The following is a 19,969-nucleotide window of genomic DNA, read 5'->3' as shown; positions in this document are numbered from 1 at the left end:
GAAGGTCCTCTCCTGAAAGTGATCTTAGTGTTATCAGGGAGTTCGTTTGAGATAACACCATCAGTTTCAAGAATTGGCCAACTTTTCGTGAGGATCGATCTTATCTTTCTGTTTTGGCAACTGTACGGTGTTGTAAATCTCATAACTGAATTTTCAGGGTCTTCACTAATTGGAGTGGTTACTCTCGTTTGTTCAAGGAGACAGTCTCTAGATTTTTTTTTCATTTTATTAACTGCTCTTTTAAGAGTATCATCATGGTACCCTCTTATTTTAAGCCTACTAAGGGCTTCCATCGTACATTTTTCCAATTCCTCCTCACTACTGCAAATCCTTTTAAGGCGGAGCAGTTCCCCGCAGGGGATATTCTCAATTGTATGATGCGGGTGAGCACTGCTAGCGTGCAGGATGCAATTACTCGCAGTGGCTTTTCTATGGAGGGTGGTTGCCAGACTGCCTGATTTGTGAAATACCTTAACGCCTAGAAAATCAACTGATTTACTATTAATGTGATGAGTAAACTTCAAGTTAAACTCATTGGTGTTAAGTTCTTCAATAAAAGCAAGTGCACCCATTTCGTCCCCTCTCCAAATTAAAAACACATCATCAATAAATCTGACCCATATTTGCACATTTTCTGAGAAGATATCTTGATGTGTACCCATGAGGACCTGCTTCTCCCAGTAGCCCACGTGCAAGCACGCGTAGCTAGGGGAAAAGCAGGCCCCCATCGCCACTCCCCTCTTTTGTAAGTAAACGTCTTTGCCAAACATGAAGAAATTATGATTCAGGCTCCATGACACTAATTCAACCAGCATTTTACTGTGATTATAACAGTCTGCTGGTCTGGTACTCAGGAAATGTTCTAAAGCCCTAAGTCCAGTTTGGTGTTCTATGCTCGTATACAGAGCCTCAATGTCTAGCGTTATCAAAAGAGAGTCTTCAGTCCAAGCGACATTTTTGATTTTATCCAATAAATGTCCCGTATCTTTGATATAGGTGGGCAAATTAGTGACCAGGGGTTGTAGGAAGTAGTCAATGTATTGAGCAAGATGTTCCCCCATACTATTGATGGCCGATATAATGGGCCGTCCTGGAACTGGAGTTACTTCTTTGTGGACTTTTGGTATGAGGTAAAAGCGTGCCATGACTGGTAATTCAACATGAAGAAATTTGAATTCCTGAATGGAAATTAAACCCTCCCTCTTGTATTGAAAGAGGAGTTTCCTTAATTTCTCCCTGGCTAAGTCATATTGCTTCACACATGTTTTCATGTAGCATGCAGTTTCTGAGAGTTGTTTAGTAGCTTCTGCAATATATTGTTCTTGAGGCCAGATCACGATATTACCTCCCCTGTCAGAACTGCACACCACATTTTGATGATCGTTTTTCAGTTTAGATACCAAAGCCCAATATTGTCTTTCTTGATCTTGCTTGATTCTTCCTCGATGTTTCACCTGGTGGTGTAATTTCTTGAGGTCTGAAGTCACCACGCCATGAAATGAGTCTATTGCATCTCTTGGCATTGTGGGCATGAAGCTGGATGATGGTTTGAAAGGACTAGATCCAGCTCCAATTTGCTGAATTTCAGCATTCCTTAGTTTCTCTTGCGTGGACAAATCACTGTTCATATCATTAGTGTCCTCACCCAGCTGACATAGGGTAAGTAAGCCTCTGATGTCGCAAGCCTGGAGAGTTGTGGTGGTAGGTTCTACTAGATTTGATTCCGTAATATTGGAACTTTTTTTGATCTTGAAAAATTTGCACAGCTTCAATTTCCGGATGTAACGGAACACATCTATTCTTGTAGCTGTGTAATTGAAGTCTGTGAGAGGACAGTAGGTGAGGCCAAGACTGAGCAATTGTTTTTTCTGCTGCTGTTAAGGTTGCAGATGAAAGATTAACTATTGTTTTTTCATTCATTTCTTGTACCATAATTTTTTCTTTTTGTTGTTTTTTGTACTTGTTTTTTCGGCGTTGCTCTTTTCTGCGACGGTCTATGCCGCAACTAAATCCTGCTGGGACGTTTTTAGTTGATGTGCACCCCTAACACAAAATATATATATATATATATATATATATATACATATATATATCCAGCTCACTTTCCTGCAGGTTTCATTGTTAAAGGCGGAGCGCCGAAACGCGTCTGTTGCGAACTCTAAAATAAATATCTTAGAGCTACCCCGGAGTGCGTGGTTTCTTTGGTTGAAGCTTTGGGGAAACCGTGAGCTGAATATATATATATATATATATATATATATATATATATATATATATATGCACAGTGCCCCCCTTGTTAGTTGATGTGCACCCCTAACCAGGCGCGCAACACCCATTGGGCTCATGGGGCTTCAGCCCCCCCCGTCATGTGTGTCAGCCCGGGCTGACACAGCTTTGCAGGCTGGCGACGCTCTAATTGCAGCCGCCCCAAGTACTTAACAGGTCTTTAACCCCTTGACCGCGGCGAAAATTCCGCCGCGGTGCGGGTGATTTATGGCGTGGGCGTGGTTCAGACGGCCCCCTGCCGTCCTCCGCACACGCCCACCGTGACGTCGGATGGCCGCCGGCCGTCCGACGCATGGAAGGGGTTAAAGACCATTTACTTGTAGATTAGGTGTTTGTTGTGTTTTCACCCCTTATTTCAGTCACTCTGTCTATGGTTGGAAGAACTAGCCCCCTCCCGAAATATTTTTCAGCCCTCCGCGAAATTTGGCTCTAGTTTCCGGCCTGCCCCTAACCAATATAAAAAAAAGACAGGCCCAGTGAACCCCCTTGCAAAGTAAATGGAGGGCCCCACCCCACTACGGACAAACTCAGGAGCCCTCGGCCAGGTTACAGTGCTGTGAGAGGCCCTGTTGCCTCCCCCCCCCCCCCCCCCCCACCCACCTGCTCCCTCCCACACGCACTGCGGGGGCCCTTGTTACGCCACTGGGCAGGCCTTACTCCACAGAACACCTCCATAGTTAGGGTCGCATCCAGCCGGCCGGCAGAGCGGGCATTTAGACATCAGCTGCAGACAGGAGCTCGCGCCGTCCCACCTGCCACCGCGGTCCACCGAAGATGCGCCCTGCTTACCATATCCCTGACAGGATGACGAGAGAGCGCCTGTCAGGCGCTGGCCAGCCGGGTGTCGAGACAAAATGTACGGCCCCAGCTGACTAGTTAGAGGCAGGCTGGCGAGGTACAATTATACAGGCAGATGACAAGCCTTCACGCGCGGCTGGCTTGAGAACCGATGACACGGCGCGAACAGCAATCCTCCCAAGCCCTGGTCACAGAACAGCAATAAGTCAACTGATGCGCCGTTGTAAAATCATGATTTATTCTTTTGCTTTGAATACATGAGAGCATGGCATGATGTTCTGGTAGACTACCGCCGCGGGTTCACTGGGGGCCTGAACATCTCGGAGTCTGCCTGCAGCATGCATAACACCGGGGCAACAAACACCGGCCCTGCAGTTTAATAATTCACAGCGGGCCTGGGTGGAAGTAAACTGCTTCCCTCCTATGTGCGTCTCCGCGCAAAGTCGAGGCCACAAAATACATAATAGTCAAAGCGAATACCGTTCAAAACTTCTGGCGTCCGAATTTAGTGAATATAAACAGACTGGAGAAGCAGCAAACCCCAGGCGCGCGTCCTCGGCGTTTGTTTGGGTTCGACATTCCAGGGGCTATCAGCCATTTGCTTTCCCTTTCTGCCTATCAGCAGCAGGGGCTCCGAGCCGAAGCGGTATCTACACACAGAACCGCAAAACATGACCTTGGGGCAGAGAGAGTGTCGGTTCCACTCCGACTCCAGGCCACTCAGCAAGCAGCAAGGCTAAAAAGGTTAAGGACTCCCAGAAAGAGAAGTTAGCAACATTACTGAGCTCGAAATAGCCAACGAACGATTATTTAAAAAGAAAAAGAAAAAAAGAACGAATGAATGGGGTTAACTTTGTATGGCCGCCTCGCCATGTTTGCTCTGTAGAATTCTAAATAGATCTATGTAGAAACCAAAGAAAACTAATAATAATAATGACAATAAATAGAATACTACTAAATACAAACAATAAAAACCGTGGCAATAATAACCACAGAAAAAATGTTTTGTGTAGCACTTTCAACCACACTTTATCCATTTTAAGTGCTGTAAAATGTAAGCTAATAGTAGCCAACAGGTTTTTCCTCAAGGAAGTAACAACACAAAGTATTCATGTGTTTATTTTGAACATCCAGGAGAAAAGTAGACATACCAGAGCACCACAACAGAGATTTATAGCAGAAAAATATAAGGCGGCGAAGAGGTATGCCAACCAGATAGGCTGAAGTAAGTCTGCACCTTGAACAGCTGAAGGCACAGGGAGAATGAGCAATGTCTTTGCTATGACTCTACGGCCCCAAGATATGGAAGCCAATCAGAGCTGATAACTGGAAGGTGACATCACAGTAGAGCCTTTTTGAACTGTCATCATTAACATTGGCCATGAAGTCTTCCTGGGAGGTAGGAGGCAACTCCCTACTGCAGTGCCCTGCTTACGATAAGACAACACTTAGAATAACTGTTAATAATGGAACAGTCTGCACTTCAGAGCCACTGGCACCTAAAATGATGCTAATCTGAGCAAAAAGTAAAACACACAATCCTATATAATGTACTTTGTGTCCCTACTAACTCTCAGAAATAACATTTGGACACAAAAGTTCTACTATCTAACACGTTTAATTATACTTGACAAAGGTACTGGTCATTATCTAACCTATATGACTTATGACCTATTAGATTTTTTTTAACAACAATTTATAGCTAACTGGCTGCTCATTGCACTGCACCAAGACCAACAATCACTGCCAAAGCCAAAAGGTGACCTTTTATTGTGGTAACCCATGCCAACCAGACAATCAGTCAGCCACATAATCTTTATTCGGCCTATCAGAAGCCATAAAAGCACAGGATAAAACAATTCACACATGAAAACTTCAAATCTTATTAAAGAATTAAAAACAGCATCTTTAAAAGAATCACAGCCCCATACAAAAAGCAGTTAAAATACGTTGAACCCAAATCATTAAAATGCCCCATGTCGGTTTCTAATTCTCATTGCACAACAAACGAAATGTGCCACTGCAACACAAAAATCTAGATTATACAATTTTTGCAATAAAATTAACACCTTCTATAAGATCTAATCTTAGACAGACGTAAAATTGGTGTCAAGAAACACTTCTGGGGATAGGAATATTATGAATGACAAAAGAGAGTAAAGTGCATAGTACTTTGCTAAGAAGTATTATCCCAGCCAATTTGGCAAAGTTGTACTCCAATCGACATCCCTGGGAAAACCCACTAATAAGTGTAACAAATTAAAAGATAACTAGCAAAATAAAACCTAAAATTCTTCAGGGGTGGGGTATGGGGTGGCCCGGGGAGGGATACGGGGTGGCCCGGGGAGGAGTACGGGGTGGCCCGGGGAGGAGTACGGGGTGGCCCGGGGAGGAGTACGGGGTGGCCCGGGGAGGGTTACGGGTTGGCGCAGGGAGGGGTATGGGGTGGCGCTGAGGTAATTTAATTTAGAAATATATATATATAATTAAACTTACCTTCTCGCCGGCCGGGTGCCCTGCATCTTCTCTGCTATACAGAAAAAGGAAGCAGAAGTAGGCAGCCAGACTCCCTCCCTCCTCTAAGCCAATCACAACACTGCAAGCAGCATTGTAAATGGTTGGGATGCCGCCCAGTCACAGGCTTATGGGGAGGCCATTATCTCCATGCAGGCTGCATTGCAGCCTGCATGGAGAAGGGCAGAGTAGGCATGACTGGTTTGGGCAGCTCCAGGGGGCCGACCAAACAGTCTTTGTACACTCAGGAGTGGGCACACAACTCCTCCCCTGCCCTGGCTGCTCGCCCACCCGCCCGTCCGGAACCAAACATAAAATGGTAATAATGGAAAGATATTACCATTTTATGGTTCTGCTTCTTCCACTGCGAGAAGCAGTGGGGCGACGCTCCTCCGTCTTAGTGGAAGAGCTGCCCCTTATGGCTATAAAGTCAACACAAGCAGTTAAAATCATAAAATAAAAACATAATTTTAAAGACAATCAGTATATGTTTAGAAATGTAAAAAATATTCCTTTTCTTTCGATATTTAGACTCATGCTTGAAGTAGCACGAAATAATAAAATTTGAAAAAAAACAGCTCCAGGCAGTGGTTTAAGAAGGATAAAGGTTAGAAGGGGCAAGTGAAAGTCACCTTCGTTTGTAAATAGTGTGAAAGCGTATTTAGTTAGTGAGTTTAATTAACTGTTCAGAAATACTCATCACCCACACAGAGTGACTTAAGAATAAGCACTTAAACAGACCAAACCAGGTACTTTTCATGGAGTCTGAATCCTAATAAGCTCTGCTGCTCATTTCACTCTGAATCATGTGTGTAGTCATGATATGATATTCCTCTGTGAGCTGTACTAAGGTAACAGATCCCACGTGGTCATGTTTTTAACCTGCAGGATTCATGCTAACGACATAGGGAGTCTTTTAGATTTTGCCACACCTGGAGTAGCAAGGGGTGTTCCATCCCCAATAAACCTGCGCTTCCTTTGCCCTATTTAGAGGTGGGCGTACGACAGGGTTTCCACAGCAGAGCCATAGCGGTCTCCACTTTGAAAAACGATCAGCCTGGCTAACCATCTATTTCAGGGCCAAAAGGTCATAGTAACACTTGTCCCATTCTACTTAGGCAAAGGTGACCAACACTAGATTTCTTTGTCCAGCACGAGCACTGCCACGCCTGTTCCCTGTTTTGGGACTCAACCTGCTGCAATCTTGAACTCTGCTGGGACACTACAATTTAGTGTCTGGTGTATGTGCATTGACCTCTCAAACATGTCGAAATTGAACTAAAACCCGATTCACACATTTAATGTTCCTATACAGCCATAATATATGATACAGAAATACACCCATGACATGGAAAGTTAACTGCCACTTGTGGACTGCCGCACCTATTGCGCCAGCAGCTTGAACCCTGCTGCGCCACACCTATTGTGCCAGCAGCTTGAACCCTTCTGTGCCGCACCTATTGTGCCAGCACCTTGAACCTTGCTGCACAGACCTGTCAAAATCACTCTTGTTGCCATGTAAGAAAAACTGGTGTTACATATTAAAAAGACCCCCCTAAATGCTCCTTGTGGCCCACAAGGTAGGGTGCATAATATTTGAGACTGGAACATGTGCAGGCCCGTACTGGCCGTTGTGGGCACCGGGCAATCCCTGGTGCGCCGCAAGGGTGAGGGCCGGTTTTGGGCCCCTGGGGGCCGGTTTTGTTACAGGGCCGTTTATGCAGCATAGCTGCAAAATCAGCCCTGCAACAAAATCGGCCGAAAACCGGCCCCGGCAAAGAGCTCAGACCTCCCCCCGGGGGCCGGCCGAGCACTTTGCCAGGGCCGGTTTTGGTTCCCAGTCCGGCCCTGAACATGTGTGACTATAGAAATGGCATACTCCCCCTGTAAATAGGCTCAAAATGGCATTGACACTGGTCAGACTGTAACTGGTACATAGGAAAAGTCAAAGTATAGATTATACACTTTCAGCTACAACTATTTACCTTTCCTAGCATCAGACTCCATTTAGAGGCTTATTTTAACATTAAAAAAAAACAAATTAATGATAAAATCAGATTTGTATTACATATATTGGAAATGTAGCTTTTAGATAGTTACCATTAGCCTCCCTGAAGCTGCGGGAGTCTATTTTGCATTATCTCTCCAGAGACTGCCCAGCCAGTGCTTGGTCTGAGTTAGGTAAGAAGATGTGGTCAGGGAGTAGGGAGGTGTTTCATCCCCTAGCAGGAAGATCAATTGTGTTGGGCCCAGGAACTCAATTTATTTCAAATGGGCCTTCCCTGCCACAAGTATATGTTTGGTGACACCTGGAAAGGCCACAGCTTGTAACCCCCCAGGAAGGCTGGCACCAAGCTCAGAGGATGGAGAGCTGCCTTCAGAACTGGGTTTTGGGCCACACCGCTAGGTGGGGGCACAGAGGCTTTGAACAAAGGAACTTTTAGCAAGCTGAAGTCATAATTCAACAGAGATAAACTAAGCTTCAGCTGAAGTTCTATGCAGTGACAGCAGACGTTAGTTGTGAAACATATGAATGTTGATAATTAGAGAAATGATCCATTAAATATATTAAAAGTACCTACAATCACTGAATATTATAAGTAGGGGTGTACAAAATTGCTTTTACATTCGAGAGTTCACGTCACTCAAATAAAATCTTGCAAGACAGTGATATGAGACTTTCAGCAAAAAATATCTCTGGGTGAAACATTTTCTGCAAGGACAAGTCTCTTGCGAAAAAATTATGCACTGTTGCGAAATTGCAAGTAATTTCAGAAATGTACCAGATTTTGCTGGTGTTACTGAAATTTTGCTCAAACGCTTTTAAGTCTTCACATACTTCAGTGATGAGGAAGAATGCTGAGAGGACAGACAGAAAAGTGAGGAGCTTTTACAAGCGGGAGTGGCCAGGTATGCCCAAGCCCAGGAAAAGGCCATTGATAAGTCAAGTCAAAAATCCTGCTTATAGATGGGTAAGGTGCAGAGTGCATAAACATTAGAAAGCTCCAGAATAGAGTAGATATTGTTTGCTGCAAAATTACCTACTTGCAAAGTACACCTTTCCTCCTAAAGGCTTTGAAGGGCAGGGACAGTTTCTCCATTAGGCTCAGGGGCTGCGCCCCTCTGGAATTTCTACACATTTACATCAATACATATTAAATAAATTGATTTTTTTAGAGATACTATCGTATCTATAAGTACATTGATGTATTTATGTCTGGGCTGTCTGTTTCAGGCTCCCTGGCCTGCCTAGCTCTGAAGCAGGAGATGGAAGCAAGGCAGTAAATCAATGTTCCTAACAGTGATGCACAAAGCAGGGCTTGCTGTTTTAAATCCCTTCATTGCCATTGTGGTCTAGGTTTGTATGCACTCTGTAGGCCAGTGACGCAATAGGTGCCACCGTTTCGGGCGACTGAGACTTCATCCCTGCGTGATTTCAGACGTCTGTCATTCAAAGGTGTAGATCCCACCCTTCCGTCATATGTGAGAGTGGATCCAAGCAAGTCTGATCCAGTGCGTTGTTCTCTGTAATGGTAAGTGTTAGTAAGATAATGCTGTGTTCTGTATATTGTGCAGAGACCCCTCATCATGCTAACCTCCCCCACTGTGACACCCCACACCCTCGTTGCACATCGCTCGCTCCTTTAGAAGTGGAGTTGCAATTTGTTCCCCCACGAAATGGATCCAAATAAGGAGCAGGGTTTGTTCTTGTTCCTTTGTGAAGTTGATCAAAATATCCCAGTGAAGCCCAAAGTGAGAGATATGTGCTTACTGTAGAATATGTGCTTACAGTGGCCAATTCTCTGATGTATGACATTAAAACTGGCACTGTCTTCATGCCCCTAAGTTAACCCTGATGCCAAAAACATGGATTGCAAACAATGAATGTTAAAAATGTCAAGGGAATGCCTTTTAGCGATTAAGTTCCTCTCTTGCTTCACATGCTTTAATTATTCTGGTATTCCCCAAGAGTAAGCTATTTTATAATGTTGTTATTTATCTGTATTTTGCTCAGTGCATACTTTGAGGCTTGAGCCAAGTCAGGTGTTTATGAGGGGCTTTGATTGAGAACTAAGGCTGAAGCCAAAGTGCCTGTCAGTGGGTTGGCCTATCTACAGATCACACAGAACAATGTTTGTGTATTCCATTTGCAACCGAAATTCTGTGGATAGGTGTGTGAAGGGGGTAAAGAGATGTCAAAATATTTGCAAGGCAAAATAGGAGAAATTAAAGTGCTTAAATTTGAGGGAGTGCAGTGAATGTTGGGTGCGGTGAAGTGACAGAGAAGCGAGGAAGTGCACTCGGCGAAGAGTGGAAAGAGGATGCTGAAGAGGAAAGAGAGGGGCTTGACGATGTGCAGATGGACAAAATATGCAGAGAAAAAAAGGATACATATCCAACATAAAGCACACATAACTGAAGGCCACTGACTCAATGCTATTTAAATCACAGACTCACTATTTCAGAATTTAAACATTTCCAATGTTAATTATTTATAAGAAATCATTGTTGTTACTTATTTATATTAAACAGCTAACACCCAGTGACAAAGCCAATCATACTGACAGGTTTTAGGTGTATATTAGTTGTTGTGTCATTTAGCTGGATACAATTACCTCTCAGAGAAAAACCAAAATACTTGTCACATGGCACACTATGGGAATCACAACAGAAAATATGTGTGAAATGTTCTATAGAGAGCCCCCACTTTCTTCATCCCACTTAAAGACCAGTCTGCATATATTTCTGTATGACTGGTTGTAGCCAGCAGCTGTGGGTGCTAATCGAAGTCTGGTTAGAGCATATTTTTCCAAAGTTAATGCTGCATGCAGTGAAAGATGGGCAAGCATACATTTTAACCCCTCCCACGCTTGTGACGGAACCACTCCGTCACGCCCCTCAGGTGGGCTGTGCTGGTGACGGAGCGGTTCCGTCACGGCCCGCTCGCCGCGCCTGCGCAGCGCTGATTTCGCGCCTGCGCGGCGCGTTCTATTGAGTGGGCGGGGCCGTGACGGAACCGCACCGTCACAAGCACAGCCCACCCGAGGGGCGTGACGGAGCGGTTCCGTCACAAGCGTCGGAGCGCTGCGGAATTGCCACCGCAGCGAAAGGGTTAAAGGGCTAAAGGTGTCATGCTGTACAATGCAGCCATTACAGTAACTGTTGAACAAATGAATGCAGGAAGATATGGGGCAGTTTTTAATGTGTTTATTATTTCAAGACTATACGTTCCCACTGCTTAATAAGCCTTGCTTTCTCACTAAATTCATTTGCTTTAAAATGAACCATTTGCCAATCTTTTTTCATTTCTTTCTCGGGAGAGGGACTCACCCCCGACCCCAGGTTTGTCCATTGAACTTGTTCACATCACTTGCTATATTAAAGTCATTCCCAATGTTTACGTACCACCACTTTCAAATGTTACCAGCCACCACCGATAGCCATATTACTAAATGAATACATTTGGTTAGAACTGAAGAAAAAAAATTCCCTGCGTAAGCCTGAAACAGTGCCGGAGAATAATACATAAGCACAACGTGTTGGCGCGCTTGCAACATGGATATTAGTGTTGGAAAGGACATTTCTAGAGGCAGGAGCCCGCCAGACTTGACAGAGCACCCATCTCACAGCTATTACCGCAGCTTAGAAGCCCAAAGCACCACTCGGCGGCAAAGAGCTATCTGCCTATTACCAGGTTAGCTTAGCAGCCATTATCCGGGCCCTTTGATTTCCTTCAAGCATCCCCCTCCCAACACGCCACAAGTGAATAATAAAGAACCCATAATAGCGCCTAAGAATTCTTTATGGGGCAGGCGTCACCAGGATGAACTCTGAAGAGAGCTGAAGAACTCTCATCTACAGATAAGAAAGAAAATAATTAACCCGCCTTACTGTATCCGAGCAGGCCGTGGATAAATCAGGCTTCTGGCAGTCAATGAGTGAGATAAAAACCGTATATTAAAAACACTATGCAGATATTGTCCTTGAGGCACACCGGCAGCCGCCTGAATCTGCAGAGGGGCCTGGCTGTTTAGGGCCTGCTTGGGATAGCGCCGCGTGAAAGGAGGTGTGAGTACTTACAGTGCTGAGTTTACTGGAGGTAATGATGACGCGCCTCTCGTGCAGCATGCTGGCGTAGAGCTGCAGCATGTTGTTCACGTCCACGGCCACAAAATACTCCGTTAGGTTTCTCTGTAAGAAGGAGGAAAAATAGTTGTTGTAAGACAGACAAACCAATATACTCTCAAACTTTTCCACATAGAAGGTTTCGTGTCTACTAAGTCTCTGAATGGCAATGTGCTTACAAGCCTCCTTTTTGAAATCTAGTATGCAAAGTGCAACCCCCACCAAAACACCACAGCTCCTTACTGGAGTATCAGCGACCAGACGCCATTTTGCTAGCAAGTTACACTGAGGGAGGTAGTTGGTTTGATGGTGAACATTTAAGTTTTACACCAACGTGCTTCTGAGCAAGGTGAAATATTCTAAAAAATACATATGCAGAGAGCACATAACGTTGACCTGTATGATTGTAGTGAACATTGCACCAGTTGTTGTGTAGTTTCACATGGGTTGAATGCAGTGTTTTTTTAATGTGTTTTACTGCAAATGTAACTTCAAACTGCTGGTCAGAGATTTTAGAGAACCACATTTCCAACTGTGCATTGAGGGTTACAAGTTAAAATGGATGAATTTAAACATATACCTGCCTAGAGAAAAGTTGCATCTAATTTGTAGCAATGGTGAAACTAGGCACCACTTCCCTTTATATCCAAAAACAAGGCAGTAACTCAGAAGTGGTTATCAAGGGGTGTGACTGCCAAACAGGGTCATTAAGTTGTTAAAACTAAATTTTCATTCAGAACGTCCACCATATCTGTGCTCTTGTTCCATGTTAACTCCACATCACATTCATAATCCAAGCAAACTATATGAAACAAATAAGACCCCAATTCATATACATTTGATTGTTCACTTTACTTAGGACCTTGGACCTTATTGATATCACAAGTAGGGCAAAACACAGCCTTAAACTTTGATGGATTCACAGGAGTTGGGTAGAACAAACCTATAACCAGCTGAAAACCAAGAGGACAGTACACAGCAAAGATCTAAGTCTCAAGACAGAGTCACAAGGGTACTGTGCGCAACACCTGGTGACACACAAAGGATGCCGGTGTTGTTTTTTGCTCTGATACAAAATGCACGGCCATCGGTTCCTTTTAGGTTCCTGCAATAGTGGATGTGTGATCCAAAAAGGCATACGCTGTATGAAGCACAATCACCTCAAACTAACCCAGGCAAGACAGAGCTACGCAGCTGAAGCAACACATCATTTGCCAGACCCCAACCTCCTTGGCAGCTTTCGCTCTATCCTGGCAACCTTATTACTTTCTTCAGAACAGTTACATAAGGGAACGTGTGAGGCCAAGGGCTAACAGAAACAAAGTGAGAGACTCCATAATCTCAATGACTCAAAAATTATAACAATGACTATCAACAACTGTGTCATCTTCAAGGCTGTTTGCTTCTCGTTCAATTGTGTCCACAGAAAGGCCACAGCAGCAAATACAGCACTACAGCTCTAGAAGCTGCCGTGTTCATCTGACCAAAGGCTGCTCCAGATCCAACAAAGTTTGCACTAAGTAGTTCCAAAGGAGACTTTGCAGACCAATGACTCTTGGTATGGAACATGCTTCCTAGGACTATCCAGACAAAAACCAACTATGACACTTCCAATACATTCAACAATCACCCTCTAGGACAACCATTAAATGGCAGATGAAATTCACTTTACAGAGCTGTGCTACAAAAGTAATGTAACCATTCAATAATTCATGACCACCTCTCCAAACAGCATTAAGATGAATCTCTAGACTCACTAATGGAAACCAGAACTCACCTTTAACAAATCATATCACCAGGTCAGTGCTTAATTTAAGTCAGTGGTTTCCGGTGTTCAGCACCAGAACTTAGTTGTCAACACCTGCACTTATGACAGTCTGCCACATGATGGCGCTGTCTGTCTAATTTAAAGAGATGAGTACAACAACCAATGTTAATTAAGTATGCATTAAAATGACTAATACATGCCGCCCAGGCTATTCTTATAGCTTTGCGGGCCTGGTGTATTCTAACTAGTCACATTTTTAGGGGGTTGATGGTTAGTAGTTGTGTTGGCAGTCACTGGTAGGGGCAATAGGTGGAGAAAGCTGCAATGGCCTCCTGATGAGGGCCCTGGCACTTACTTTCTTTTTACAAACTAAGCACTGAGCAGGATTATATAATAAGGTACTTGGACTGCCTGGGTAGAGAATCAACGGTCGGTAGTTGGGACAGTGTCCATTAGTGATTTTACTCTCTTTCGGCTTAGTTGTACCAAACCTGCAAAACATAATCTCTCCGCTCCGAAACAATGCTGATTGAGCTCTTGCTGTTACACACTGAGTCCTTTGCAGGGAGTGCCACATGTTGCATCTGTGGAGGTCTTCAGTATCAAGCATTCCATAATTGACTCTGGACTATGCTCCCAGGACATGTGGCAGTTAAGTGACAATCTCAATAGATTCTAGTTTGCCTGAGGGAGGAATTTCACACTACTACAATTCACTGAATCATGATGCTGCAGTTCCAAAACATCCCCACTGGAACGTGCTCAGGGATTCACACTAGCTTCATTTTGTTATCCTTGTCTTACAAAAGAGGTCAAAGGAAATTTTCACTGGTTAGATGGATCGCTTAAGACCACTGCAAGTCTTCAAAGAACAAAACACTGATCCACTCTTTTAAGAATGAATTAAAACCTCAAAGTTTATTAAAACCTCATAACTGGTAATAAACGTATTAAAACCTCATGGCCCGATTGGTGTTGAAGGTGACCGCAATGGCAACAGATAACATCAGCCTTTTCCTATCCCACACTGCACATCTTACAAGAAGTATACAGGTACCATTCTACACAGATATAACAGAGTTTACTTCTACACACCCGTTAGTGATCGTGAGACTTAACACACTCAATTTTTGGCCAATAAGAACCTGACCACTTTTAATTTTTTTTATAAAAACTATGTTATTTGAGATTGTGTCACATTATTGTCAGTTGTGTGTAAGTTTCTACAATTATTATCACGCTTTCTTTATCTGGGTGCCTTTTTGTATCAATCTGGGAGTGCTAATGCGCGAGTGTGAATGTTGTTTACTGGTGCTTCGTGAGATTATTGGAGAGTCTGTTCAGTGTTTGGTTAGAAGTGGTTTGCATAAGTAAAGTTTAATCTGGATAAAGACCTTTGTAAGGTCTTATACCTATGAGTGAGTGTTCTCAAAAACGTTAAATTTGTTGTTTACATTGAAAAGTTGGTTGTCTGTTGCTCAGTCATAACGCATTGATTTTTAATATATGCATTACAATCCAGGCAGGGCTTTAAGTGAGCCGGGTCCATATGGGTCTCAGACTCGGTAGCAATTAAAAACGGACATTGAAACGGGTTACAATCATGCCCTACTTTACTGGCAACTAAGACTGATTGATTTTTGAACAATGACTGTATAAAACATTAAGGCAATCCTTGTTAGCAATTTAGTTGCTGTTTATAGTTCACAAATTTCACTTAATCTTACATTCTCGAAGAGTGTTTGCTAATCCAGGATGTTGTGTGTCTGTAGTTTTTTGTGTAGCATATTACTCTTGTAGTTGCCTCCAGGTGTTGAATGAGCTACAATTGAAAGCGCTGAAGTTGAGGCTGAAGGCAGTGCGAGTTTTCCGGTGTCGTCAGAAGGGTGTTCAGAAGACATGGTCCTCCAATCCTTGACCTCTCTGCAGATTGGACAGAGCAATGGTCAAGTATTCAAGTTCCAATGGTGATCTAGTGCAGGATTCGGTGTGTCAAGGAGGTACAAAGTTGCCGAATGCTGACAAAGTGAAAGTAAAAGAAATGCCAGTGCTTACTGGTGAGTTGGTACGTTGTGGTGAAGTGAAGGAGATGCGAGAACGTGCATTCAGGAGACAGTGAAAAGAGGGTGCAGAAGAAGAAAGAGATGAGGTATTATGCATGCAGAGTAGCAGGGCCGAACTGGGATCGCAAACTAGCCCTGGCAATTATGTCCGACCAGCCCCTAGGGTTGGGGGAGGGGGGAGGTGGGCGGATTTGGATGTAATTACCAGGGCTGAAACATTGCTGCTGCTGTGCTTTTGTCTGCATAACTAACCCCCACCGGTACAAAACCGGTACAAAACCAGCCCACCGGGGAAATGCCTGGTGCCCGCTATGGCCAGTCCGCACTGCAGAGTTGGAGACACTAAGAGAAAAAGGACTTGAATGTCTAACAGAGAGAAACATAACAGGAATGACTGAGACTCTTGAGACCACTAGTCCTCCCACAGGCCTCAGTAATCTTTAATTCAAATTCTCATAAATTTTGAATGAAAACATTTTCAATATTAATTATTTACAACAAAATCATTGTTGTTACTCATTTACGTTAGACACCTTATAGCCACTAGCAAATCAAATAGTCCTGGCTGGTTTTAGTTGTATGTCTGTTGTTGTGTTATATATCTAAATGCAATAACAAAACTCAGAGAGGCACCCAAAAAACCAGTCCGGCGGCACACTATGGAAATCACTGAAATGTATTTTAAGCCACGCCTTAATTACACAGGCCAAGTCCATTTTAGAGACCCTTCACTTTTTTCACTCCACTTGAAGCTCCGAATCCATGTATGTTAGTAGGGTCGCCTTTATCCTACAATGAATCCGCTAATTTAGCACTGCTGGCTGAACGTCTGCCCATGGAGTGTAGGTTACCGGATAGAGCTAGGCAGGACTGACTAGCACATTCATACTTGTAGGAGCGATAAAGTTAGCACCATTACATTTGGCGATAATGTCGATTACTTCTAAAGTTCTCACTGTTAGGTCAAACAACATTAACATGCAAGAAACAGAGCTATAGAAGAATATTAACCCACACTTCCGAACCAGACTCCCAGCCCACCCCTGCCCAACTTAACCACGAAACAATCGAGCAAGTGCAGTTGTTGTAGGGATGTATGATTGCTGCTGTGGGGAATTACTGAGAACACAGCGTTAAAGTTTTTTTTTCGTTGTAGTGGTACTTCAGGCACTCTCTTAAAAATGCATTGGATGTAATGAAACCTAGAGGAGAGGCATACGTTTTTCGCAATTTATCCCCCCCTCAATGGTGCAGGAGGACAGGAAGCGTGTTTTCTCCCCTTCTCCAAGTCGACAAGGTATGAATTAAAACATGTGCTTCAGATGGGCATGAAGAGTCCTCACAGGGGACTCAGCCTTGTTAGAAGGCCTCCCAGTGAACACTAATCTGCGTGAGTTTATGGTTACAAAGGTGCAGCACCTTCTCACTTTAGATTAAGTGTTGTAGATTAACACAAAGCCTTAACCACCCCCCCCCCCCTCCCCCCCCCCCCGTGGCTCGATATCCACAGGATCTGCCCTTCCAGGAGTAAATGACTTGTGTGCACCAGCTGACATCCTTTCAGAAGAGGGAGCCAGCTGGGTGTCAGGGGGGTCCAGGAGGTGTGAGGCCAGTGAGAGACTAACGAACGTGTACATGATACAGCCTGTCTGCGACGGTGAAAGAGGCGGGACATAAAGCAATCAACAATGTACAGCAGACGCTATGGCCATAGGTTCACAAAAGCAGAAATACTCACACTCTCCGGTATTGTTGGCAGTCCAGTTACATCTGGCGTGATGAAGTATGAATGCTAAGCAAGGAAACAAACACAACAACTGTTAGCACAGGTTAAAAGCAATGAATGCAGAACAGACGCAATTTAACACCAGCTCTAGTTAACAGTTCAGCAACTGTACTAATGTATGGCCATGCAGTGATTGGCAGGATCCAAGGGTTGAAAACATGTCGACCTGATCACCGAATCACAACAAGACCAAGCACCATAGATAGTACCAGAAGACAAGCCAAAGATCACAGTAAGCGGAAAGCTGTCAGTCACTGACAGAAAAATAAAATATGCAGCGTGAAGATTGCAAAAACAAGTGGGGAAGGAAACAACGTTCCACCAGATGTGCTTGCTAATTTAATTTCCTCATTAAAGGATTTCTTGGCTAAAAGATGAAATCAAATAGATTATTTTTATGTTAGGAAATGTGTGTATTATTAACAATGACAGGACACGTACAGAGTTCCCCTAATCACTGTTTAAAGCGGTATATTGCATCAGATAAGATGCACTGATGCATGTCCATACGGCATTAGTCGGATAACGCCATTTTGCAGAGTCAATTAAATATACCTTGCTTTAGATGACACTATACAACACAATAACCATTACACAATATTTGTGTATGTACTGTGTCACAGAAAACACTGCTCGCAGGACATGTTATGGATGATTAATATGCATATGTTGTGAGAACTAGGATGCTATAAACAAGATCAATGTGTGAAAGTCTCAACTTTCAGTTAGACTTGGCTTATAAATTGGACTCCCGGTTTTATGATATATACATTTTTTTAAAAAAACATTTTAGTCTGTATTTATCCATATTTAGTTTTTGACCATTCCATTGGTATTTATCCAGAATTATTTTGGTTTTCAGAATAAATGTAGTCCATTAATGTATTTCCAGATCTATTGAATTGATACACACTCATACATCAAAACCAGTTTCGTTTTAGCAAATAAAGCAGCCAAATATAACAAAACCCTACACCCACAGGTAAATATTAACATTATATACAAATATATGTTAACATGCATGTATTTAAGGAAATCTCATCCTGTTATTCAACTCCCCATGCTGTCTATCTGCTCAGCTGTTGGCCTGGAATTCATGAAGAGTCACGCGAAAGAAGCACAATTTTCGGTATTTTTAATACAGACAGGAAACATATTGTTTTCTGTCTGTATTTATCTGTAAACATCAGTAAAAACGGAAAAATGGGAGCCTTACTTGTAAAAAAACCAGTTGCCAGTACCATATAAAAGTAAAACAAGCCTATCAAATGAGTTTCTGTAAAAAAAAATTCAGTTTGTTCCGCTTTGAAAATTTTGCTACAATATCTGGTTAAATGCAAAATTAGCTTAATTAGGGCTGTGTTCTCATTTTTTATTTTATTTCGTATATTTGTTGATTTAATGGCCTGAAACGTTGCTTTTTGCGTGTAAATACTTATGAATGATTACGTATTTGTATCGCGCATGGCTACCCGAAGGCATCCCAGCGCTTTAGACAACGTTCATTCAACCAAGACTAGACGAACAGCAAAGTTTTCAGCATCTTCCTGAATCTAAGATGGTTGCTTTCCATTCTGATGTAGGGTGGAAGATTGTTCCAAAGTTTTGAGGCCTGTAGGGAGAAGCGTCGGCCACCCATACGGACTCTCCTTATTTTAGGGATTGCCAGGAGATTTTTATTAGAGGATCTTAATTCTCGACCAGGGACATATGGGCAGAATAATGATTGCATCAGTGTAGGTGCTGTTTTATGAACTACTTTATGGACCGTGACCAGAGCTTTAAATTCGATCCTCTGTTGCACTGGAAGCCAGTGCAACTGACGGAGTGCGGGTTTAGCCGATGTTCTCCGTGGGACGGTCAACAGCATACGAGCAGCACAATTCTGCGCAGTCTGAAGTATCTTGATTGTCCCTTGAGGGGCACCTAGATATAATGCATTAGAATAATCTAGGCGAGACAGGATCAGCGCCATAACTAGGATCCTTCTGGCTTCAAAGGGGAGGAGAATGATAATTTTCCTCAGGAGCCTCAAAAGTGCATAGCATGTGGCAGCTACCTTCCGGGCCTGTACTGAGAAGTTCAGAGCTGGGTCCATCCACACCCCAAGGCTCTTAATTTGGGTCGTGGGCTTAGGTGGTTGGCCCAGGCTGTCCGGCCACCAATCCTCCACCGTGGTGGGTGCCTTGTATCCCAGCATCATCACCTCAGTTTTTGCCCCATTAAGTTTTAGGAAGGATTCATCCATCCATTCCCGGACTTTATTGAGGCAAATGGAGAGGTTCTCAAAGGGGGCATCATGCGTGGTTAATGAGATAATCAATTGTGTGTCATCAGCGTATGTAACAAGTTGTACTCCCCAGGGCAACCCCACCTCAGCCAACGGCCTCATGTAGATATTAAATAGGGTGGGGCTGAGGGACGAACCCTGGGGAACACCGCAATTCAGACACATTTGGGGGGAGGAAGCCTCGTTTTCAAAGACCACAAAGGTCCTATCAGACAGGAAAGAATGCACCACTTACCCAGTAAAAGTAGTTCATCCTCTAAAAGGAAATGTGAACGGATGGACAAAAACATTTCCTCCTCCTTCAGTGCCACAACCAAATTGAAAAAGACAAGAGGATT

The 19,969-nt window shown here is 43.5% G+C and overlaps 1 protein-coding gene across 2 annotated transcripts in view; it reads right to left on the bottom strand.

Moving 5' to 3' along the window:
- DENND1B (DENN domain containing 1B) overlaps positions 1-19,969 on the bottom strand; it is a 1,337,878-nt gene that overhangs the window by 553,078 nt on the left and 764,831 nt on the right. For both annotated transcript variants that reach the window (XM_078644012.1, XM_078644002.1), the window contains 2 exons: positions 17,294-17,347; positions 11,680-11,790 (listed from right to left, as the gene is read on the bottom strand). In XM_078644012.1, coding sequence (XP_078500138.1) covers positions 11,680-11,790; positions 17,294-17,347 — 165 coding nt within the window. The remainder of the gene's footprint in view (positions 1-11,679; positions 11,791-17,293; positions 17,348-19,969) is intronic.

This window comes from Lissotriton helveticus, chromosome 1_1, assembly GCF_964261635.1.
Source record: "Lissotriton helveticus chromosome 1_1, aLisHel1.1, whole genome shotgun sequence".
Lineage (NCBI taxonomy): Eukaryota > Metazoa > Chordata > Amphibia > Caudata > Salamandridae > Lissotriton > Lissotriton helveticus.
This window is presented reverse-complemented; position numbering and strand designations above follow the sequence as displayed.